General features: G+C 36.5%; 2 protein-coding genes across 2 annotated transcripts in view; both read right to left on the bottom strand.

Moving 5' to 3' along the window:
* The window catches only part of LOC118263531 (proton-coupled amino acid transporter-like protein pathetic), a 66,385-nt gene that overhangs the window by 17,362 nt on the left and 23,800 nt on the right, over positions 1–25,223 (bottom strand). Inside the window, exons 2-7 of the mRNA XM_035575574.2 lie at positions 23,980–24,035; positions 21,517–21,630; positions 16,720–16,870; positions 13,605–13,726; positions 11,767–11,851; positions 4,557–4,801 (exon numbers count right to left, since the gene is read on the bottom strand). Of these exons, the coding sequence (XP_035431467.1) occupies positions 4,557–4,801; positions 11,767–11,851; positions 13,605–13,726; positions 16,720–16,870; positions 21,517–21,630; positions 23,980–24,026 (764 nt within the window). The 5' untranslated portion in view covers positions 24,027–24,035. The remainder of the gene's footprint in view (positions 1–4,556; positions 4,802–11,766; positions 11,852–13,604; positions 13,727–16,719; positions 16,871–21,516; positions 21,631–23,979; positions 24,036–25,223) is intronic.
* On the bottom strand, positions 6,305–10,860 carry LOC126912609 (uncharacterized). Its single transcript, XM_050705567.1, has one exon. It carries the CDS (start codon positions 10,386–10,388, stop codon positions 7,773–7,775), a length of 2,616 nt encoding a protein of 871 aa, XP_050561524.1. The 5' UTR covers positions 10,389–10,860; the 3' UTR covers positions 6,305–7,772.

Raw genomic sequence — 25,223 nt, forward strand, 5'->3', positions numbered from 1 at the left:
ACTTGACTTTAAATCAAACACATGACCAAAAACTTTATACAATGTGATAGGGGCGAGACTTCTAACCCGTTAAGGCTGAATACTACATCTAATTTTAACGACAAAAGTCCTGGGTCGAAGGGGTCGAATCCCCTCCCCCTAAAAATTATGGCCATTTTAATATTTTTTTGACTTTTTTTTAATATCAAAGGTTGTATGCGTCGTAGAAACAAAAAAAAAGACGACAAACGGTAGCTAATAACCTTGGCTAACTAATTCATTACTTTTTTCATATGTTTGATAATGTTTTGGTGAGAAAAAAAATAATTTGTGAATTATTCTTACCGAAAAAAGCACTATTTTCCTATATTTTCAATTAGGGGTTCAACCCCCCATATTATTTTTTTTGTCGATAAAATTAGATGTAGTACTCAGCCTTAACGGGTTAGAAGTCCCACGCCTATCACATTGTATAGAAACGTGTGTGCCTTCAAATTACTAAAATTACTTACGTGCCAATTTGTCAAAGGAGTTTTTGAATCACGTGATGACTTATAATAGAGTGCTCAATCAAAATAGCTGAGTTCACTTCGATTCGTTTAGAGTTCAACTACATGGTGTTTAATTTTAGACGATTAGCTTTCTATTGGTGTACAGTATATGTAGTGTATACAGTTTGCCGTAATGTACACCTCTGCCCACCCCTTCGGGGATAAAAGGCGTGACTTGGCTTTCTATCTGCCTTTCGTTGTACATAATCACATCAATAGCTTATTAGTCTCTTTTCACATAGAAAAGGTTTGAGCATTCGTCACCTCGCTTGCTCAATATGGGTTGGTCATTTTAAACTTAAAAGTAGAAATTATAAGCTCAGGTTTCCTCACGATGTTTTCTTTCACCGCTTTGTCAGTGGTGTCTTAATCGAAAGTACATATAACTTGGAAAAGCCACATTGGTATTTGCCGTTGATAGGTTTCAAATCTGCACTCTCATGCATGAGAAGCAATAATCCAAAATAATTATTCCTACAATATTTTAATCAGTTGGCATGGAGATGTATAGTTACTTGAATATTTATCCAGATGTACATATAATTATAAATAACTTTCAACTTAAACATCACAGAACATTCTACATCCAATTAATTACAAAAATATAAAACACAAATTTAATGTCTGTCATCTGTGATAATATTTGCAGAAATGAAAAAATAAGTAATTAAGTATAGTAATATAACTAGCTTTTGCCCGCGACTTCGTTCGCGTGGAATAGTGACTTCCGGCAAATTTTTGGTTTTAACCACATAGTTCCCGATCTCGCGGGATCTCTTCAAAAATGAGATGTGGAAGATATTCCAGGGAACTCTTCAAAAATCAACATAATGAGCTCTGCGTTTGAATTTAATAGATGTATACTCACTTAGGGCATTGAAAATATAGTTTAAAAACGGACTTAAACTAACTTAAAACTAAAGAAAGCTACGAATTACGAATTTATAACAATTAAAAAAGAAACTATATTACAACCTATCCTCTATGCTATAATAACCAAGCTTAAACTAAATAATTTAAAAGAAACGACTTAAATCTAATCTAATTAATTTATAAATTAGACTTACAATTTTATTAAAAAAACTAACTACAGTAACTACTAATAATCGATATCAAACTAAACCTACGTTAAATAGTTTAACCAAAAAACCAGGAAAACCCAACAAATAAACTTATTAATTGACAAATACAACGAAACCAATTTAGAATATACGAAACAGCAGGACCACTACAGACAAATAATCATACGACTGATAATACACTTTTTCTACGATAGTACCGAAGCGCTCGGCCGATACCCAACCAAATGAATGTAACGAAACCATAGCGCGATCTATTTCGATCCCAACGCCATCTATCGAGGATAAAGACAACTTGGATTATTTATTTATACTCCGTTCGGGCATTTTCTTTGTACTAAAAGTTTAATTATATTGATATTATTTTTTTCATACCTTTTTACTATTTATTTACTTTTTTCGATGAATTAAAACAATAACATGAACCGAAGTCGTGTAACGATCGACATAGAATTATCTATACTCCGTTAGAGCAATACTAAATGTTTTATTATATTGATATTATTTTTTTCATACCTTTTTACTATTTATTTACTTTTTTTCGATGAATTAAAACAATAACATGAACCGAAGTCGTGTAACGATCGACATAGAATTATTTATAAATAATTTATTTCTTATTTTTATTTTTTGATTTTTGAAATAAAAATATATCTATGTCATTTCTAAGGTTCTAAACTATATCTGTACCAAATTTCAACCAAATCCGTCAAATAGTTGCGGAGATTAATGGTATAAGCATAGAATGTTCGACGTGATTCTTTAATTTGACATAACTTTTTTATTTATGAACCGATTGACATGAAACAAACACTAAATGTAAATTTAAGCATCCCACAATATATTCGTGAAAACCGCATCCAACTCGGATCAGCCGTTTCTGAGATTAGCGCGCACAGACGAACAGACAAACAGACAAACAGACAAACAGACAAACAGACAAACAGACAAAAAAAAAGTTAATTACATTTTTGGGTTCGACATCGACATAACAATAACCCCTGCTATTTTTTTTATTTTTATTTTCAATGTACAGACAGCACTTTTCTACGATTTTATTATATGTATAGATATTATGTGCTAAACGCCTCAAAGATTATGAGATTATCGGGTAAAAATGGTGTTCAACAAAAAGAACATTCAATATTCCACATTAATAAAATCTACATTCAGCAAAACTTATACAATATTGTAGGTAAATAGTAAGTAAAAAAAAAAGTGTTGACAAGAGCCTAAGTAAATTCACTTACACAGTAAGTGAAGTAACCATAGTTACTTAACCCAATCCTTTAGGTAAACAACACGAACTTAATCCAAATATTTTTTTAATGTATTTAAGTGTTGTTCTCAGGAAATGGTTGGTTTATACATGTAAGGAAACTCTTTAAGAGCAAAATGCACCACATTCTAACATTGCGTGTACCTACTGAATTTAAAAAGACGACAGTTCTAGATAAACGAATGAAAATAAACAGGTAAGAGGGAATACCAGGTCACAAAGTAATGTATATCTTAGTACGTGGTTTTAAAGATGTCTTTTATATAAAATTTTATTATTATATGTACAGACGGGGATTCAAGGAAATGTTTCGTTCGTGAACCAGACATTATTCGTAGAATTTTTCATCACACTGTACTTATGGGCGACGATCTCTCTAATAAAATTTGACTTTTAAAATAATATTTGAGATTTCTTTTCTATTGTGATATGGACTGCACGGTTGGTGCGGTGGCCGAGCAACTGGCTGCCGAGCAACGTGCAGCGGGTTCGATGCCCGCACGAAGCAACTATTTGTGTGATCCTCAAATTGTTGTTCCCGGTCTGGGGGTCATGTGTATATGAACTTGTATGTTTGTAGGCACCCACAACATAGGAGAGAATTCTAGTCAGGGACAACGTATTAAAAATGGAATAAAAAAATATCATGTGTTAAATTCATTGAACCCGGAAAGTGCAATATAGATATTACCAATTCAAATGTACATACATTCATCACATAACGCAACACACCGCAGTCATATAACTTCGTTAAAGTTTCTACGACAAGACATAATAAACTTTATCTCTTCAACATAAAATTGCTTCTCGTTTGGGTTTGAAAGTTATAATAAGTAGGTGGAAGTTTTTTGGGGAGCAAGGGTAGGTTACCCGCAGATTCAATCAACCACTTCCTTGATGTCAAAGCAAATCGAATGATGCGGGCTACGGGATAGGAACTAATCAGGAATTGAAGTTCTTTGAGGCTTTTGACAAGCCTTGTATACAATACGTATAATCATGGATATTGAAACGTGACTACTGCTAATACTATAGTGATTTTATTTACTTAAACGCTTCATGTACATAAATACATGGGGTGGATATAATGCCGTTGGCATTTTCTGCCTGTCTGACCCTTGGGTTGTACAGTGAAAATAACTAGCGGGTGCAAGGAGTATGCCAAGTAGTAATAATGGCAAACATCCAATTGAGAACATAAAGACTCCTGTATGTTACATAATATGATTAATATCGCCGTGGTCCGAATGCTTAACACGCCCGCGGCAAACGGCAAAGTACCAATATAACCTTTTCCGAGTTGATATTTAGACATCACTGACTAACGGTAAAAGAAAACATCGTTAGAAAACCAGGACTTATAATTTTATTTCTAATTATAAGTTCGAAATCGCCAACCCGCATTGAGCAAGCGTAGTGATGAATCCACAAACCTTCTCCGTGCGAGAAGAGGCCTTTGGTCAACAGTGGCTGTGGATGTATGTTATGATTTTCATGTCTCCCTTCATTTGCAGACCTCACCTAATGACTTTAAATCGACCAGTAGGAAGTAACTACCATCCAATGTATCCTATATATTTTTATCAGATCATCAAAATAGCATACACGTAATTATAGATGCTCAACTTGGCCAAGACACCAAAAAAGTCAAAATAATATAAAACTTACCTCAAAAACAAAGGCCACTGGGTGATACTAGCAACCATTTCCCTCTCCTTAGGTGAGGGGAGGTCCAAGAACACGTAGTAGATGGTGATCACGAACACGACCAAGATGAGAAAGTTGGCGAGGGCAGAGAATGGCACCAGGTACTTCAAGTTCCTTATTTGGCAGATTATCACTAATGGCACTAACGTGAGGGCACAGGCTGCTTGTATTGAGAGCGGATTTTCAGGCATGTAGACGTCTAGGATCTGGAAATAAGATTATAGATTAGAGACAATAATAGGGTAGTTGAAGGGGTATGAAAATTCAAAATGTAATGAGTCCGTCAGTTAGATAATTAAAAAACATTAGACACGTATTTTTTATTTTGTCATAATTAAAAGGTTACAATACTTAGATAAAACGGAGTTAACTTTAGGAGAAAGGAGCTCATTACGACACTGCATGCTATAAAATATAGTAATTCGTGATATCACACGATATTTCAACTCAATATATTGTCAAAAGTATGTAATTCTGTATGAAAAGATTTTACGTCTACAATGTTTTAAGTTAGGAACAAAAATTAGAAAACTACCCTATTTAATTGCTAGTCAGTCGTCACGTGTTCTATTTTCTAAAGTGGGTAAAACGAATAATTGATGGGTTCTTTACCTATTTTCAAATCTTACTGTGATAGGCTAAAAGTTTGGGTGTAAGTAGATTGAACCTGACCCTTTTCGTTAATTTGTAATTTGTTGAAAGTACTATACCTAACACTTACACTATTCATTAAATATTATGAGATGTTTTTATGGAATAGGTGGCAAATGATCTGACGTGTCTTCTGATGGGAAGTTGCTGATGGTAACACAAAAGGAGTCGCGGGTGCGTTTCTGAATTTTAAATAAGAATCCTCTTTTTTAAAGTTTGAAGGTCCTATCGGATCGGATAACTAACGTAATAGTAATATTTTTTATTGCAGTACAATCAGCTTTCTGATTAAATTGTTTCAACTACATAAATATAGTATGAACTTCTACAAAAGATTTTAACCTATTCGAACATTAAATCAGGTTTGTGAGAATGAATGCACAATAATAAATAATAATGACGTCATAAACTACAGAGCCACGAGTGCAAGTGAGACGGAGATATATTTTCTATTCACTCCCGCTCCTGTTTATTGCTTGTATAAATGATTAATTTATCTTCACATTTTACTACCAATTTAGATGCTATTTTCACTAAAAGGTTTATTTATGGGTTTTGTCAAAATAATTTATGTTAATTATTCTAGTCTTCATTTTAGGTAGATGCTCTTGTACGCGGAGGAAAGGTACTCAATAGCATTGTGTTAATTAAATAACCTCGCATATTCGGCAATTTATTACAAGAGCACCCAAGTCCCCATAAAGCTATTAAAGTATATTCATTTAGGTTTAGACAAGTATAGGCTTCAGCACAACTTATTTTCCTATCTATTATATTTCATAGATTTTTGTTTTTATTTTAAGAGTATTTGGTTCTAACGACAACTATGCAATCTCTTCAATCTTTTGCCCAACTGTTGTTTGTTAGAATTTTCTATCTATGTTTATTCACATGTAAACTTCATAATTATTATGTGCGATGTAGGATTTATTACGTAATCCGTTAATTTTTTCGTTGATCGTCTGTGCTACTTCTGTCATCTGTGACAGGTCACATGTCACCACAAGTTATTTAAAAAAATATTGCGGAATAAAGAAACCAAGAGACGTATAGGTAATTGAACCCTAATAATATTTCCGTGAGATTAACGTTGTGGCAAGAATTGGAACGCAATCATTTTATCCAGTACAATAATTATGTAAAACAACACCCACGTTTACAATTAATTAGAAGTTCAAAGCCTAGTGTTAATATGTGCCACACCACATACTTAAACATTAAATATTAAATCCCTTCTGTCTCCTATCACCATAAAATAAAGACCTTAACACCATCTTCCAGAGTTCAAATTCCATTAACACAAAACTTTCTTACTTTTGACAGCATTTAAACAGGATTCTTGTGGTTTACAGCACTTTCATATAACTCTGAATTTTCCTTATTAACTCACACGTGGACTTTGAGCTATTGATTTTAAACTTTAAGTTATGGGATGGAAGGTTTAAATTTGTACACGGTGGTTTGTTGAACAATGTTTGTCGAGTGAATAAAGGAAACTTGTACAAGTTTTGATATAATTGTAAGGCAAGTAATTAACAAATTAGTGAAGTTAATGGAACAGTCGGTTTGTATTATGAGTTTAATCGTAAAGGAAACCCGCTAAACAGGCGCGCTTTTGTTTTGTAATAGCGCTGTTGACATTTGGTAATAATAATTATTCATTATTGTTACTGGTTGTTTGAAATTCTTTTTTTAAACATTTCATTGGCATCTGATTTATTTAGCTAGCCATGGAAATTAACGGTCAATGATTTATGTGTAATTTAAATATGGAAGCCTTAAAATGAATGTTGTAATAGACACTTAGTTGGGAGCCAGTTTAATAGGCAACTTCCAAACTCAGTGGTGGTGTAAATAAAGCGGCACTTTACAGTCAATCACTTTTATTACTAATTTTACATAATGTTCCGAACACGAGACAAAAACTTAATACAAAACTTGATTCACAAAATGGCGTCGAATCGAAAGAAGTTCTAGAATCAATGATGGCGTGATATAGAGCCGCGGAGGATTTCTCGACACGTCCGTACGCGTCGGTGGTCGGGGCGCTCTCTCTCTCACCGCTCGCAATGGCTGCGCTGGCGCGCGAGGTTGCGGCGGTCGGGAGAGGTGGTCGTTCACGCGCTCTCATTGGGCGACATCGTGACGTTGCAACCACAGAGTAGTCACACCATAGACTACGTGTGTTACTTTTTTAATCCCCGCGCTACATCCTCCCCCTCTAGCCTAACAAAGTGCCCTCACTGTTGGGCTAGTCTAGATTAATAGCGCAATCTGCCACAATCGCGTTCGTCGCGAACGAGAATCTCTACTTGGCCTGCGGAAGGCGTGAGGTGCGAAACGTGATACTGCCCTACGTTCGCCCGAGTCCGTACGCTCTCCGGACCGTGAGTTGTTGAGCTAAGAACTTTACCTAACCTACATACCTATAAGAGAGTAATCTGCCTAGTATTGTCAGAGAAGGTGTACTCGTATCAGCGGTCAGACCGGGGTCTCCCCCTAGAGGGTTCGTCGGACTCCATGTCCTCAATACGAATACGTACCTCTGGGGTCCATCGGCTGACTGCTGCGAACACTGCTGCTTCTCTCTGGCCTATCGATACTGATCATGCGTAATTCACACTCGTCCTGGTCGCCTGCACTTACGGGTCGCGAAATGGTACCTGCAACTACCTGTGAGCGACGGGGTGTGTACTCAATGCTGAGATCGAACTCTCGCAACATTGGGGCCCATCTGGCCAGTCTACCGCTAGGTGACCTCTGACCCATCAGCCACCCTAAGGGCTGGTAGTCAGTCCTAACAGTGACCTTCGCGGTTTTCACATACCCGCGGAACTTACCGAGTGCCCATACGACGGCGAGAGCCTCTCGCTCAGTCGTAGAGTAGTTCCTCTCGGTACTAGTGAGGAGTCGACTTGCGTACTCAACTGGCTGTTCGTCATGGCCCTCCCCCTGCATGAGAACAGCCCCTAGACAATAGGCGCTGCTATCAATGCAAAGGATATATGGCTTTGACGCGTCCGCCTGGCGGAGAATAGGAGCGGAAACGAGCAGAGACTTAATGCGCTCATATGCCTCCTGTTGTTCGATGCCCCATTGCCAGGCATTCGTTTTCTTCAAAAGGTTCGTGAGGGGTCTCGCGATTCCTGCATAATTTCTGATAAAGCGTCGATACTTACCTGACATGCGCAAGAAACACTCTAGTTGTTTGACGTCCCGCGGTGCAGCCAGGTTGGCGACCCTCGCAGCCTTGTCTGCATCGACCTTGATCCCTCCTTTTCGACGTGCACTCACCTTATTACGACGACGCGCAGCCACAGGCGCAGCGCCCTTCGACACAGGTACATCGCGCGCGGCTCGCGGCGAACGATCTACGATGCACGCACTAGGTGTACGCCGCCGCGCGGGGGTAAACTTACCTTCACGCGGTCGCGGTGCTGGGTCATCGGCAGAAGCGGTGTGCAATAGGCCGGCGTCGACACTATTGCTCGAACCTAAGGTGTAAACGAAATTATAACGTCGTTCCGGCCTGTCCGAGAACGACCATGTACGTCGGGCGACGTCTATAACCATGCCGGCCCGAGTCAAGAAATCTACACCTAACAGAGTCCTAACATTCCTACCAGGCAACACTAGGAACTGGCATCTTACTCGACGGCCTACAATTATAACATCAGTCTCGGCTGAGAGCAAGTTCCTCCATCCTTGTGTGCCGTCGGCTAGGCGCACGAAACGTCTCGTTTCGGTAAATCGAACTCCCGAGTTAACTAATATTCGGTGTAAGAGCGGGCTCGCTATGCTATGCGTGGCGCCGGTATCTACAACGGCCACGCCCCTACGGCCCGCGATACTAATGTTCACCATCGGGTGATCGTCGCGCGTACTTAGATATGCACTCGTAATGCTTACACATGAATCAATATCAAGATTGTTATCCTCAACGTCGGAATTATACGGACAAAAATCTACATCAACATTGTTAAAAGATGTTTTGCCTTCGGACTTCGACGTCGGCTTTGCGCAAATGTCACATTTCGACCTCACGACTCCCTGCTTGCCACACCCATAACAACGTACCTCCTTCGTTGTGTTATTATTTTTGCTATTAGCCTTCTCGCGATTACGACACTCGTCGCTAACATGCCCAAAAAGCCTACAAAAACTACAACGCGGTCTAATTCTGTTGTTGCAACGAGACGAAGTCGCGCCCGTGGTCGCGGAACTCGATTGCATGAGGACACGGTCGGTAGTAAGTGCCACCGATATTTCGGTCGAATTATTATTACGCACATTTTCGGAATTTACTTTAGACGCTTTGTAGGTATCCTCCGCGATCCTAGCCTTATATAATAGGTCGTCTAACCCACGAACACTATCTCGCGGCACACGTTTCACTACGCGTCTATGTAATAAGCCGTAACAAATGTCTGTTTGCAACGTCTGATCTAGAGTGTAAGGCAACCTAGCGATTAACGCGCGCACTTCACATATAAATGTCTCCGCACGTTCTTCCTGCTGTTCCCTCGCGAAGATCTCGCGCAGGATGAGGTGCGCGGGCTGCGCGACGCCATAGGTCGCACGGAGGCGCGCGGTCGCGTCCGCCCATGTTGTCACCGACGCTTTTACGCCGCGCCACCACACGGCGGCTTCGCCCTCCAGGAGCATGGGTAGCCCACGCAGGGCGTGTTCGTCGCTCACTGCTGCGCACTCCTTGTAGATCTCGACGGCGTCCAGGAATGCTTCCAGGACCTCAGCGTCCGGGGAGGTCCCGTCGAATCTCGCCGTGCACTTCACGAAGTTAGCCTCGCTGCACGGCGGCGCTGCGACGGCGGTACCACCGCCGGTCGCGTTGGAAAATGGAGGAGGCCCGACTGGGGTGGAAGCTCTGAAGTCGCCGCCGGATCCCATCAGCGTGTTAACGAGACTTCTGTTAGCCTCCACCTGCGCACGCGTAATCGTTTCGATCAGCGTGGATAGAAACTCTTGGGTGAAATGGGGAGCAGGTTCTGTCGGCCTCGAGCCGGCGCTCGCGGCTACGTCCGCGTGGCCGCGCTCGGCGACGATCTCCTCTTCAGTGAGAGTGACGTTCCCTTCATCTCCCTGTTGTTGACGGAGGGCTTCCCCTCTCCTCGTTGTCGGCATCTTCACGCTTATGTAACGGTCGTAACGGTTCGGCCTACTAGTTGGGCGCCAGTGTAATAACAGACTAAGTTGGGAGCCAGTTTAATAGGCAACTTCCAAACTCAGTGGTGGTGTAAATAAAGCGGCACTTTACAGTCAATCACTTTTATTACTAATTTTACATAATGTTCCGAACACGAGACAAAAACTTAATACAAAACTTGATTCACAAAATGGCGTCGAATCGAAAGGAGTTCTAGAATCAATGATGGCGTGATATAGAGCCGCGGAGGATTTCTCGACACGTCCGTACGCGTCGGTGGTCGGGGCGCTCTCTCTCTCACCGCTCGCAATGGCTGCGCTGGCGCGCGAGGTTGCGGCGGTCGGGAGAGGTGGTCGTTCACGCGCTCTCATTGGGCGACATCGTGACGTTGCAACCACAGAGTAGTCACACCATAGACTACGTGTGTTACTTTTTTAATCCCCGCGCTACAATGTGACTTAACTAAAAATTAATGTAACATTCGATTTTTTCATAAAATATACTCTCTAACCAAAGAACTAATCCATAAATCTAGTAAAAATTAATCTTGTCATGGAATACGGAGAGAAACTAAAATGTATTCAATACTATAATTTTCTGAGACTTTCTGGCTCATTTTTCACAGCTTGCTGTTTTTGGATTCGGTCACTTCCATTCTAAATGCTATATGTAGTCTAGACATTACTTGTATTAAATGGAAAATCTCAAATGCTTCAATGAGCAATGCATGAAGATACCTTCATTCATAAATAAATTACTTTTAAATTAGATCATGATTGTACGACCAAAGAATTTTCGTTCTATACACGGATAAATAAATTGGCTACGATGTAAAAAAATCTGTTTGACGATTTAATGAAGTAATCCAATCGAACGATGTGACACTGACAGAACCCAGATTGGTTTCTTTGAAGTATTATATAAGGTATAGTAATTATATTAATTCAAAATTAGATTTTATGGTATCGAAATAAAATACAAAATCCGATTTCAGTTTCAGGTAGTGTTAAATTTAGCAATCTGTTGGTTTATTGTGCATTGGTATTATAAAAGTTGTAGGCGCTATTATAATAAATGTTTGCATACATACGAAGGAAAGCGCCTGAACTACTTTCATAGCAGTTTCTTTTAGCGTAAACAATGAAGTAAGGAATCATGTCATATTTTTTATACAATCTTTTTTATAAAATCTTTTTTCTTAAAATATATCGCGTTGTTATAGGACGTGGGGCAATTTTGATTCAACACCTTTGATTAACAAATTGCCACGTTTAAAATGACTTCATAACAGTTTACAAAGCAAGATAAACATAACAAGAGAGTTTTTAATAATAAAATAGAGTTTGTTGAACTTACTTCTTTCATTGAAGATCCAATGAATACCACGTAGACGCATAACACGCTGAAATATGTGATACACATCGAGTAATCCACCAGTTCTCTGAAAAACAAAATACACACGTTTATTTCATAAATATTCTCGGAAAACATAGTTTTTGAACTTTTATTGCCTTACACGGGGTTTAGCTCAACGTCCTCTTGTCGATTTCCTTATTCATATAAATTTGGTTTCGAATATTAACTGTTATTTATGGAATAGGAAAAAAATATACGAGTATTAACCCTAGATCTAACCTTTGTCGATTGGACGAATACGCAGCAGAAAATTTGCTATTATTTATTGGTGTGTGGGATTATAACAACCATATTGCTTGTCAATCAATGGAACCGTTTCGAATCGTATACAGGTCCATAAGGTACATTAGTGCAATAGTTTTTGACATATTGAAATCTTAGGTTTAAATCATTTATTCTCATAAAGACAATAATAAGCCACTTACATGATAATATATAGGAAACATTCAGTAAATATTTTATCGATAACCATCAATAAAGTATAAGTATAATATTTTTAATGAGTACCGCCGAACGTTAGGATTCTAGGTTGACATCCATTTTAGTACCAATAAAACCGATCATAAGATCGTCAACACAACAGCTAAGCTATTCTGTAAGCTTCATTGACCTTTTAAAGTGACTCGATCGAATTCTCGCCTGGTCGAATACTATCAGTTACTACTAGCTATATAGGTAGTATACTGTGGCAGCCATAGGTTACTATATTGTCACTTCACCTAGCTATTGCGTAGACATAATGAAGGTTATTTAGATACACTAATTTTACAAATATTGTTTGTGAGTATGTATGTTACTTAATCAAAATGTTTAAAGATATCAGCACCTCTACCATGAGTTTGAACCAATAGTATTTGTCGATATTCGCTAGCGATGACGTAAATTTTTTGTATGGCACATTTTAGTTCCATAGGTGACCGGTATAGTCGCTGTAAATTGTATTGCCTATAGAAACGAAATCGCTGGCAGAACCTAATATTGTATAAGTACCAGTAAGCTTTGACTGTTCAATAATAATAATTGGTTTAGGCTAACTACTTCTCAAAGGCTCTAGAATCTTCGTCTAACTTTGAAACACTGCTACAGACAAGATCTTGTTAAATTCTAGATGTCTGAACATATTCTAAACATTTATATTTAGGTATATATTGATTTAATTAAGCTACATTTCTAGACAAATACTCGTTCAACATTTTGTAGCTCTTAAGGTAAGCCAAGAATTTTATCTCCTAAAGTTTGTTTTACATAAGACCTATTTGAATTCAAAGTAAGTTCAGTACCTAGATTGAAGGTAAGATTTTGTGTCCTTTTCTATATACGGGCCAAAATGTGAATTGTTTGTATGTAATCCACAAAGGTTCGGTTAGTTAGTTATCAAATAGCACTATTTTATGCTTCGACCATTTTACTATGACACAGAAACGCCATATAAAGTGTTAAATAATGATTATAAATAATAATTATTATTTGCATTTGTAGACAGGTTTCGAGCTCGTTGATAAGTGCAGAGTGTATACAGGACGCCACACATAAAGGAAGAAGCGAGAATGTAGTCACTAGCAGTTATTCTTTTTTATATTTATTTATTTATAAACAAGACACCGACTATACAAAGGAGAACACATCACAGATTAGAACATAGCTACTGTAAATTTATGAGATGTTGTTCTATCTTTGTAGCAAACACGAGCTCGCTAGAACATAATAAGGTTTTATACACTATCAATAATCCTTAAAAGTAACGAATATGAAGTTTAAGTATTAAAAAATTAACTTACTTTATAAAATTGCCCCAAGATTGTAATCTTTTTGGTCCATATGTAAATGCAGCTCCACAGGTTTCGGCAAAACTAAGCGATGGTTTCTTCGCATCTACACAGACTTCTTGGGATGTTCTTACCTGGAAACATAATAATATAGTTATAATTAATTGTGGTAGACAGAACAAAATTAGAATTTACGTGACACCAACTCTTTATGACTTCTTCTAAAACATGAAATGTGCAACAGTATGTATGAATTTCTCCTGAAATAAAACACAAGTGTTATCACTTCGGTCTCACACATGAAGCAAATACAAATAAGAAATGTCATAACTGGATTTCCCTTTAACATAATGCCTGACATTTTACGGGAAGCGCGGTACGATACAAACCACGTCCTCTATTTTCCATCTAGCGGTCTAGCGGCATATTGTCTACATTTTAATGTGCCACTTTCTGAACGCTTATAACCTATCTATACACATACAAATAAAATTACACAATATGACATTATGTTTGTATATACACTTAATTACATGAGTATATTATACAAACAAATTTAATTTCTAAAAATAAAAGTAAATTAACACTAGAGATAATAGCATCACGTCAACTGAAAATGTTAAACATCACATACTAGCAGTCTTGTCATAAAATTTACAAGTAAACACAATAAATATAGTGCAAACGGCTCATTGAACTGTAATGCTTTAATTAATAACATTTCGGCTATAATTATAATATGTTACAACTTACTATCTGACGGTGAATGTTATCCTTCAACTATCATAACATTGCGTAGGTGGTTAGTGACGTATGTTATTAACAAGCCATTTAAGTTCGTATGAGTTAGAACGTTTACCCTGTTCTTAGCAATAAATAAATTTCTGGGTATAAAATAAGGACTAACGATTGAAATACCACGGCCAGAGTGAGACCACGGCCTCTCCGAAAACCGACGTGAAACAACGCTTGCGTTGTGTGAGTGAGGTTACCGGAGGCCCAATTCCTCCCTTCCCGATCCCCGATTCCCCAACAACCCTCAATTTCCTAACTCCCAAAATGCCTGCAAAGAACTTGTAACGCGTCTGGTGTTTCAAGTGTACATGGGCGGCGCCGATTGTTTACTATCAAGTGATACGTCAGGTTGTTTACGGCGTGTTCATAAAAAATGACTTAGTTTTAGTTCTCAAGTCCAGAAAGGACAAACAACTTCCGATCGATCAATTATATTTATTGGTACACATAGCATAGTACTGGTGGAAACGAATTCAGCTAACCTACTAAGCTATGTTTTATATATGTAAAAATGCGTGCTATGATGGATGGCTTCCCTACCATCGATACATTGGCTACTCGAGCTGCGCATCTTCCTCGCATAGCTACAAAACTTAGTATCAGTGGAAACGGTTACATAGTTTTACATCGTCGTGGCACAGCCACATAGCACATCTCTGTTGAAAAAGCACCCTTAAAATGAAATAGTGTAACTTTATTCCCATGCTTATAAGATCCATTTACACCTAATCCGAGGAAGCAATCAGTTTTACTACAAAAGAGATTACATTAATTTAATACCATCTTTAGTGAGCAATATCTCATTCAAGTATTTTAATTTAATGTCCTTATACACTGAGAGTGGTAGTTAGTGGCTTATAGCTTGTTACTAAGGCGTCTAGACATCTAGACAGTAATTCGTTTATACTGAGAGAAAACGGAGAATAATTAAATTTATGAGGAATTGCTTCAATATTCTGCTTACGGTTGACGATTTGAGGTAGATTAATTTTTGTTGACTGCGTCGAATAATCTTTGGCATGATAGATGAGATTGACGTCTCAGGTTCGATTCTTGGGTCAGGCAAAATCTTATTTAGATTTTATCTTCTTTTTTGTTATTAAACGTGTTTATTTGTTTGTTTGAATCAAATTTCGCCCCCTTCCTGACGACAAATCTATCTGATTTTTGGTACGCAGTCTTAGTGTTGATGACCATACAACAGTAAAATCACAACTATGTACCTATTATGATTATCAAACGATAGGCTCGATCGAAATAGAATAAAACCGTTTAACATATAAAAAATATGTTTTATCTAGGTATTACTTGTTCGAAACTTTTTAAATATTATAAAGTCAGATTTCTGAGTGACATTCTACACGTATAAGCCTAAGTTATTAATCAAATTTTGATAAATATAGAGGGAGCAATTTAAAGCTTACTTTTAAAAGATAAGGTACTATTTAATATAATTAAATGAGCCTAACTGGGGGCAAAAGCCTTCACATTAATTTTAGCTTAGCATCTTTAACACCCACAGCATTTGTAGAGGTCATTCATAATATACAGATATTATTCACTAGCTTCTGCCAGTGTCTTTGGTCTCGTTTCTGTGGAATAAAAAGTATTCTAACACCCAAGTCAGCTCATACCGTGTCTGTAAATTCAAATTTCATCAAAATCCGTTCAGCAGTTTCAGCGTGATTGACGGACAAACATCCAAATAAACAAACACATCTACACTAATATTATAAAGCTGAAGAGTTGGTTTATCTGATTGTTTGTTTGTTTGAACGCGCTAATCTCCAGAACTACAAGCTATGACCAATAGGAGCCAAGCAGAGCGGGTGAAACCGCGCGGAAGTAGCTAGTTTATAATATCAGTGTGATAATATCCAAACCTCTTCATACATAATTCAAATACTGTAACGAGATATTGTTCCCTAAACAACTGAGAAATTAAACCACAATTTGACGCAAAACCCGATTATTACGAAATAGCTAACCATCGGGATTACAAAGTAACCTAAGTATATTAAAACATGAATGGATTAAAAAATAAATAACCAATGGAAAATTGAGTTTATCTAACCCATTTTATCACACATAAATCAACAGGTTTGACATTTCAGAAACTATTTTTTATTGTTTGGTAAGAATTACCCCCCTTCCCAATCTTCCCAACAATCCCCGATTCGCTAACAACACTTAAACCTGTAACGCCTCTAATGTTTTGGGTGTCCATGGGCGGCGGCGATTGCTTACCATTAGGTGATACGTCTGCTCGTTTACCCGGCGTGTTTCATAAGGTGATCGGTCTATTAGAACATAAAAAAGACTAGGTACTCACCAGAATATGGACAGTGTGTGTACATACGAAGCCAGCGATCAATGTCCCAATCGTTCCAGCAATCAGTCCTGAATTCTTGAAGGCAGCAGGCATCGCCAATATTCCGGATCCAAGGCAACATTTCAGTAGATGTACTATCGATCCGATTGTTCTGAAAAGAAAAGAAAATTATCTTTAGTGACGTTTTTTTAAGCATAAGCCGTATAAGCCGGTAAACGAGCATTTTGATCACTTGATGGTAAGCAATCGCCGTCGCTCATGGACACCCGAAACGCTAAATGCGTTAAGTGAATTTAAGTGTTCTTGGGGAATTGGGGATTGAGAAGATTAGGAAGGGGGGTAACGTTTATTTCTATTATTTATTAAAAGCGTTTAACAATATTTAATTAAATACTCCGGTAACCTGACTCAGTGAAACAATGAAAGCGTTGTTTTGAGGTTTTCTGTGAAGCCGTGATATCACTCGGTTGAAACCGCCTCTTTAGTGTTGAGACATGGCATTACCGCGTTAAATTGTATTAGGTACCTAAGTATACTTGTGGAATACCAAGATTATCTAGATCTAGACTAATACATAAAATTGGTGTCTATTTGTAATAATGGTATATCCCGAATCACATTTTTGTCTGTCTGTCTGTTTGTTTGTTCCGACTAATCTCTGATATGGCTGGACCTATTTTGACGGGAAAATTATTGGCAGATAGCTGATGTACTAAAAATATTTTAATAAAAATATTAAAGAATTTAATTCTGTCAGTCATTATTTTACACGGACAAAGTAGCAGGCCACAACTAGTGTTATGTTAATGCTTATTTCTGGAGTTAGAATTTGTTGTAAGCAGAATAATAAAACGCTATAGTTTGGTAGAAGTGGGTGTGAATTATTTCGGAGATTTGCTTTAATTATAAGGAAATAAGACTTAATGAAGACCGTACTCTTAATATAATTTAAGGAAGTCATGTTAAATGTAGGCACTATTATTATAAGAAATTTAGGATAAAATAATGATGATTATGATTTAGAAAGAGGAATTGGTACGAGCTTGTTTACGTTAAATGAATGGATTACGCGTTCGGCGCTCTGATTGGTTGGTTAATTCGTACCGGCCAATCAGAGCACCGAACGCGCTCTCATTTCATTTTCGTTTAACGTTAAGCAAACTCGATCTAAGCTCTCTGAATCATAATTACTATATTAAAAGTATCCTTATTATCTTGTGTTACAATAATTACAGTACAGAAGCCTAAAAATAACTAAAAGTATGTATGTATACCTACATGTAGATTATATACATAGATTAAGTATATTGGATACGTTTGAGGAAGTATTTTTGCTTTTCCACGTGGAGAATGGTCTTTATAAATATGTTATCAGAATGTTAAATTGTAGTTTGTAGTTATGAATTTTCAAAATCACTTTTATAGCATAGAGACTGGAGTAATGCTGGGTAAGTTTCTTTATTTTTGGCAATAAGGTTATGCTTTATTATATGAAAATTTAGCGAAAAGTAGCTTTTACTATTAATATGGTGCACCTCTGCTAGCCCTTTGGAGAGTAAAATGCACGCTATTATAATTTATTACTTATGTTTTCTTTTTGCAACAAAGTACCTATACAAACATTGATTACCCATTTTTCCGCTAACATAAAAAAATGTAAAACAAGAAAGAATTATCACAAAAACGTGTCTAAAATAAAAATATGTTTGTGCACGTGACTTTTCATTTTGTATTTACATTTCTGGCTAATTGCAGTCTTTATGGGATACATTTGTTTTTGTGGTTTAATGACACCGTCCTTTTTTAATAGAGAAAAATGTATTTCATCATCAGGTATTAAATAAGTGATTTTGTTTGTTCCTCTTAACGTATCATTTATGCTTTTTATATTAAAATATAATAGAAGTATACATATATGTAAGTTAGATGTATTGAAAAAGACACAGACTACCTTTTACTTAAAATTCACAGAGGCAACGCCGCTAGTAAATCTATTATTTTCATAATTCATCCGTTTCTGTAATGGCTTTGAACTTGACTTATACAGACATTGAACTCTTAATACTCCGAGTCCTCAGTTGAATGAATATTAGGAATATAAACATGACATGAATATCATCATGCCCTTTATTATCAAAGGTATAGGCAAATGTGTAACGAGATGGTTTTTAGTCAGTAAGAGTCTCACTCTCCCTCTGCCTCATTCAAGGCGAGAGATGGCATAGGATGATTTGACCCCTCAAAAAAAGAAAAACAAATTGTTCAAGGTGTTTACGTTCACTTCATTACACTAGTTTCTCAATAAATTAAATTGTACCTGTCTACAAAGTTTCACAAACATTTAAAGTCGGTTCAGCCATTCCGAAAGATAGTCCCTACAGTTACAACGGCTACGATAAAACTTTGAGAAAACATTGTTTTGATGTCGAATTGCGTTTTGTTTTAAGTATTAAAAGTTTGTATTGTAAGGTTTGCTTAAACCAAAACTATATTATTATGATGTTGTTGGGCCAATTGTGTTTTGTCTCAAGAATTACATATGTTTGTATTGTATCTTTTACCAAAATTATATTATGAATTTTGTCTAAACACGTACGCTTCTACGTACAGTATGCGTCTCAAAAGAGGCGCATCACACATTTTACTTATTAGCTTACTTAGCTTTCATCCGCGTAAAATTATGACGCCTGGAATAATTTAGGATTTTTGAAATATAACGATTCACCGCTCCATCCTCGTAGATGTTAGCGTGATAATTAAATATGTTGACCCGACCTATTCAGTATCTAATGGTTTTCTTCTATTTACGGTACATCAACTTTGCTTGGTATTTGCTTTAGTATTTATATACTTTAATTCGGGATACGGAGCACTGCTAACCAGTTAATTAGAAAAAAATTACACAATGGCTAATATACACACATACGTACACGAAGTAGGCAATAATTTGCGTATCGGCTTATTTTTTGCCAACAATAAGGTTTATTTTTCTACGCCTGTCAGATATTTTTAAACAGCTAATTGCATGCTAATTATGGAGGCTGTAAACATCTTTTATTTGCAGATTGGACGGTCAATACTCATACGTCAAGGTTTTCTTGAGAATTGTAACATGTACTATTGTAAATATTTATTGTCATTTTAATTTTTAGTCCTTTGAAACATGTCTTAAAGGGATAATGTGGGGTTTTGTTCTACTTGAACATACATATATATAGGTACCCCTTTATGTCTTTATAATGGTCTTTAAGTGTCAACAATCTGAGTGTAATATTTCTAGATGATTGAGTATTGGAGTTTTCACAAGAGTCAAAAATCCTATATCACATATGCGAATAAACATGGATAGAAAATCCCAACAAACAACAGTTGGGCAGAAAGCTCGCTAATAAGTAAGATTACCTCACCTGGTCGAAGGATCCTCCTTTTCTTAGGGAACTTTACACTCTGTCCCCTAAAAATGTAAACTTTTGTGACATTCTCAAGGAAAATTAGGATTAATGCTCCAAGTTATTTGATGTACCGAGTCACATTATACAAGGGCCCAGGAGTTTACATTTCTCATCCTTTCGTATTTTCGGTAAGAACAAAAGTTATGTTGTCGTTTGAATAATCTCTACCATTAGCGAAACCGTTGGCGAAGATTTTTCGCAGCTAATGTTTTCATTAATCTCCAGTTTTTAGCATATTTTATTTCTTAACTTCCGCACTTTTTGAAATAATTAAACATTGTTTCAGCTGCTTTATTTTTTCATTGTTTTGTGCAAAGGTTAGAAACAGTAATTTTTCATGTTGGTGTTGGTATTAAAAGTGTAGCGTATTTTAGAATGATTACTACACATTTTTTTTATTGTATAAGCCGGTAAACAAGCTGACGGTACGCAATCACCGCGGCCCATAGACACCCAAAGCGGTCTTTTGGGTGTTAGGAATGTAAGGGTTTTTAGGGAATCTGGGATTGGAAGGATTGGAAAGGGGGTAATTGGGCCTTTGGTACCCTCACTCACACTACGAAACACAACGCAAGCGTTATTTCACGTCAGTTTTCTGTGAGGCCGTGGTATAACTACGGTCGAGCCGGCCCATTCGTGCCTAAGCATGGCTCTTCCGCACTTAAAACATTTTTATATGTGAGATTTTACTATTGATAAAGAGTTAGTATAAGAGGTATGCCTACAAAACCTACCGATTTCATTTAAGTTAAAACAATTCTAGACTTTCAAGTTTCTAAATAATACTTTAGAGGGTTAGCCTAAAGTTTTTCTTGAGTGAGGAAGGAATCTTATTAATTTATTTAAAAGTTATTACAGAGGAAATTCTAAAGTGAGGCATAGAAATTGGTTCTGGCATTTCTGACATACCTTTGAGAAATTTAATCTAGTTCTGAGATAAAAAGGATGTCTTAAATTCTTTAGAAACCATTTTAATATTATAAATAGGAAAGTGGGTTTGTTTGTTTGTCCTTTCATCACGTCACAATAGACGCGACATTATGACAAGTTTTAAGTGAAGTTAGTTGATGGGCTGGATCATATAGGCTACTTTTGGTATCTTTCTAACCCCCTTACTTTTCTAAAAAGAGGATTGAATAAGAGGTGTGTATGATACATTTCGCAATTTTCAAGATAGAAAGCTAAAAATTAGAAGTAACTGTGACTAACAAGATAGTACATATTTTTTTGAAAATTTACCTCTAAGCCCTTAAAAAAGTGTGTGCCAAGCCGCAGGCGAACAGCTAGTGTGACTAAAAGATAAACTAGATTTAGATTAAAAGATATTATTCAGACAAATACTTACGAATTAGGATGTTCCACAGTCCGATGCTCGAATGGGTTGTAAGGTTTCTCATCGACATTCTTCGATGCTATGCTAAGCGAGGATTGGAAGCCAGGATTACTTGTCAGGTCCGCTCTGAAAAAAAAACCACAAATTATTAATTATTATTTATTCAAATCCTCTAACACAGTTTATATTCAGCTAATATGTGACGGTGTTATAAATATACATAACTTATACAATTATAATCAATGTACATCCAAACTGGGTGTATGTAATAGGGGATGAGCCTATTGCCACATACTGGACACAATTTTACACTCCGTGTGACTACTGAGAAATTTTCGAAAAACCGAAAAGAACCCATTACTACTTTGCCCGACCCGGGAATCGAACCCGACATCCCTTGTCCGGTAGTACAAGCAAGCAAGCAGTTGCGAGCACTCGACCAACGATAGTCATAATCGTCATACATCAATTCTAGAAATGGCCGATAGTCAAAAAAATATTTTGCGATTATGATACTTAGATAGGTATGAATAGGAAGTGGATTAATAATAATTCTAGTCTACCTAGATGATGATTAAACGCATACACCAACCTATACAAAGTATAAAAGAGCCAGAAATAAAATAAAATATCTCTTTCATCAACGACCTTGGAGCTCCAATGTGAAGCCCAATGGTACGGAACGGGTTTTTGTCATCACAAATCAATGGAAACCTCAGCGGACTTAATTTCTATTGTTGATATGCGTCATTGGTTTGTTTGCTCACTAATAAATTGAAGGTTTTTCGCAAATAGACCCATGGGATATGGGACCATGGAAATGTATCAAATTAAGGCGCTATAGATGTAACCGTGCTGTGCCGATTGGTAAACAGAAAAGGGACTTTATTTGTATAGGCATAACATGACAAATTCTATTACATAGAGTTATATGAAGACGTATTTTCATTAGTTACTCTTAAAGCCTGAGCTTTGAATTACGTAGTATAGAAGATATCAATTAATTTTACTTTTTGAGGAGAGAAAATCGTCCAATGATTTCTCCCGCTTTGGATGAGGTAAAAGGGAGTGTCAAACTCTTATTGACTAAAAACCACTGCGTTCCTACTCCTATTTTTCGAGCCAGAGCCCCAGTAACGCAGTAGGCTGTCCGCAGCGCCAGGTCGGCATCAGCCCTAGGCCCCAACTGTCTGTCTGATATCTTTTTGAATGTCTGGTTGGAAATGAAGTCTCGATGTACTAAAGCAAACAAAAAATCAGACATAGGTACCTTTCTAACGTATTACTCATATTAGTGTATAGCAATGTTTTATAAAAAAAAAAAAACAGTAAAAAAACAAATATTTATAGAACAAAGATGATCCAATGACGTCACAGATCTTGTTCACATAGTTTTCCAAGTCATTGTTTTCGCTATCGTGAGAAATTTTCAGGCAAAAAAAGTGTCTAAGGAATTTTAATTAATCAAATCCTCATTAGGTCGCTATTTATAAAAGTTTACGTAATTTAAAACCTCGATTTGACCTAAAAGTAACTCTGTGATATTTGAGTGTGTAAGTTAAAAACAGTTACGTGAGTAAGCTGATAATATAAGACTTAATTTAGTATGTCTCACGAAAATTATAACAAAATTACCTAGAGTTAAAAACAGGGAGCCTACTCCGGTTCTCGAATGCGAAGTTTCGTTTAATCTTCGGCCGTAGGTTTTATTGATTCAATAATAGAATTACTTAAAATAACGTTTTATTTATTTAATTAATTTCATATCAAAACCTATTTATTTATCTTCGTTTCATTTGTTAATTTTTGTTCACGAAAGTTTGCAATAAATATATCATAATAAATGTAAGTCTTTCCGTTCGTTCGTCGAATTAGAGTAGGCCCCCAGATTATCATTTCGAATTCAAACTTTTTATTGTTGACCTCGGGACAAAATTTACCTTTTTCTTGATTTAAGGAATTATGTCCTTTCAAAGGCTTACCTTCAATGTTTATTTTGAGTTTCCTATATAATATTTTCAGCTTAATATTATGTTTTATAATGGAATGTAAACAGTTTGCGACAATATTTTAGTAAGAGAAATAACCGCATCCCGTCATGATACTTTAAAAATGTTGCAAAGGTTAAAATATTTTTTGTGCACAAACACAGTGACAGTGTTTATAGCTCTAGTATTAGCTTAAGAATAGTCTAACCTAGTATTGTAATATAGTCGTGGTGGTCTAGAGGTTTAAGATTCCCGCTTCTCATGTATGAGGGCGGGGGTTCGAAACCTACCAACGACTAGTACCAATATGAGTGGTGATGGTGTGTGTGTTTATAATTTCTAAGTATATCAAAGTTTGAAATCGCCAAGCCCGCATTGACCAAGCGTGGTGATTAATGCTCAAACCTTCTCCATGCGCGAAGAGGCTCTAGTTGATGATGTGATGTGGTGATGTGATATATTAAGAATATGTATTTATGAAACTTACGTTGACTTAAAATTGTCTATCTCCATCGACTCTTTGCTCTTCGACATTTTTGAGACCTGTGAACAAGAAAACATAATTTTCAATTAAATTGGTATCGGTAATTGAAACACAAGTGTGTTCTATTGGCCATAAATGCAATTACAGTTACAAATTCGTTACGTAACATCTTGCTTTTAACATGTTGCCGTGTCAGATTAGATAACTGACATGATACAGTTGCATTTAGGTATGTATCACAAGATACCTACATACTTAACTTGCAGCTAAAGCCATTTACATATCAGTTAGTGCGATAGCAAGATCCTGTAGTATAAAAATAAAAAAAAAAATAAGTTTGAATCGTTTAAGTTATATAGTTATAACATACCTATAATAATTAGTATATATAAAGCTACTTATAATAATTATATATAAAAGCTACCTATGATAATTATACATATAAGACCTATAATAATTGCCTGGTACTGAAAATCAGCGCCGCTCGAGCCTTCGTGCCCGGGGCACGGCATTAAGGTGCGCACCAGTCTATTGCGCTGCGACGCACCTCTCATTTAATTTTATTGTGTACGCCTGTATTCTCGGCCACTGGTGTGTCGTGACGTAACGCTTTTTCTTTTTTCATGTAATTAGATTTTGTTTTCAATTCTGAACCAAAATCCATATTAATTAGGTTTCATGTTATTTACCCCTCCCAGTCTTTCAGATAGAAAAAACACGACATAATGTTGACTAATCGTATTAGAATCCATTAATTTGAAATATTTTGAAGGCACACGAACACGCCTCATATTGAATTCTGCTTCACTCTAAAGAGTAATCGATATCTATAGTAAAGATTACAATACGATTCGAGTTTTTGATGCATATCTATCTACTATCAGAATACTCTTAAGAAAAAGATAAATAGCGATACTTTATCTTGGCATGTTTTGAAAAATCTTTCACTGAATTACAATTGTTATTGACATAATACTTATAAGGAAAACAAGAAAATTGTGTTAACAGGAAAGGTAATTTTCAATTAAGTAAGGTGTCGTATTGTATTTTTATTGTAATATAAAAATACCAAAAGGTAAGTTTATATGGGACCATAGTCCCCAAATGGCGCTTCACCAGATAAGGATGTCCTCAAGTAAGGAGAAATTGTGAGACACCGGGAATACGACTAGTGTTAGACCAGAATGGTAGTATGCACCTCCCGTCTCTTCTTTATATTCATACTTACATAATAAATAGCTGTGCTG

The sequence above is a fragment of the Spodoptera frugiperda genome, chromosome 27 (assembly GCF_023101765.2).
Source record: "Spodoptera frugiperda isolate SF20-4 chromosome 27, AGI-APGP_CSIRO_Sfru_2.0, whole genome shotgun sequence".
Classification (NCBI taxonomy): Eukaryota; Metazoa; Arthropoda; class Insecta; order Lepidoptera; family Noctuidae; genus Spodoptera; species Spodoptera frugiperda.

Excerpts from the sequence above, each read along its gene's own strand:
- LOC126912609 (XM_050705567.1), bottom strand. The coding sequence starts at position 10,388 with ATGCCGACAACGAGGAGAGGGGAAGCCCTCCGTCAACAACAGGGAGAT.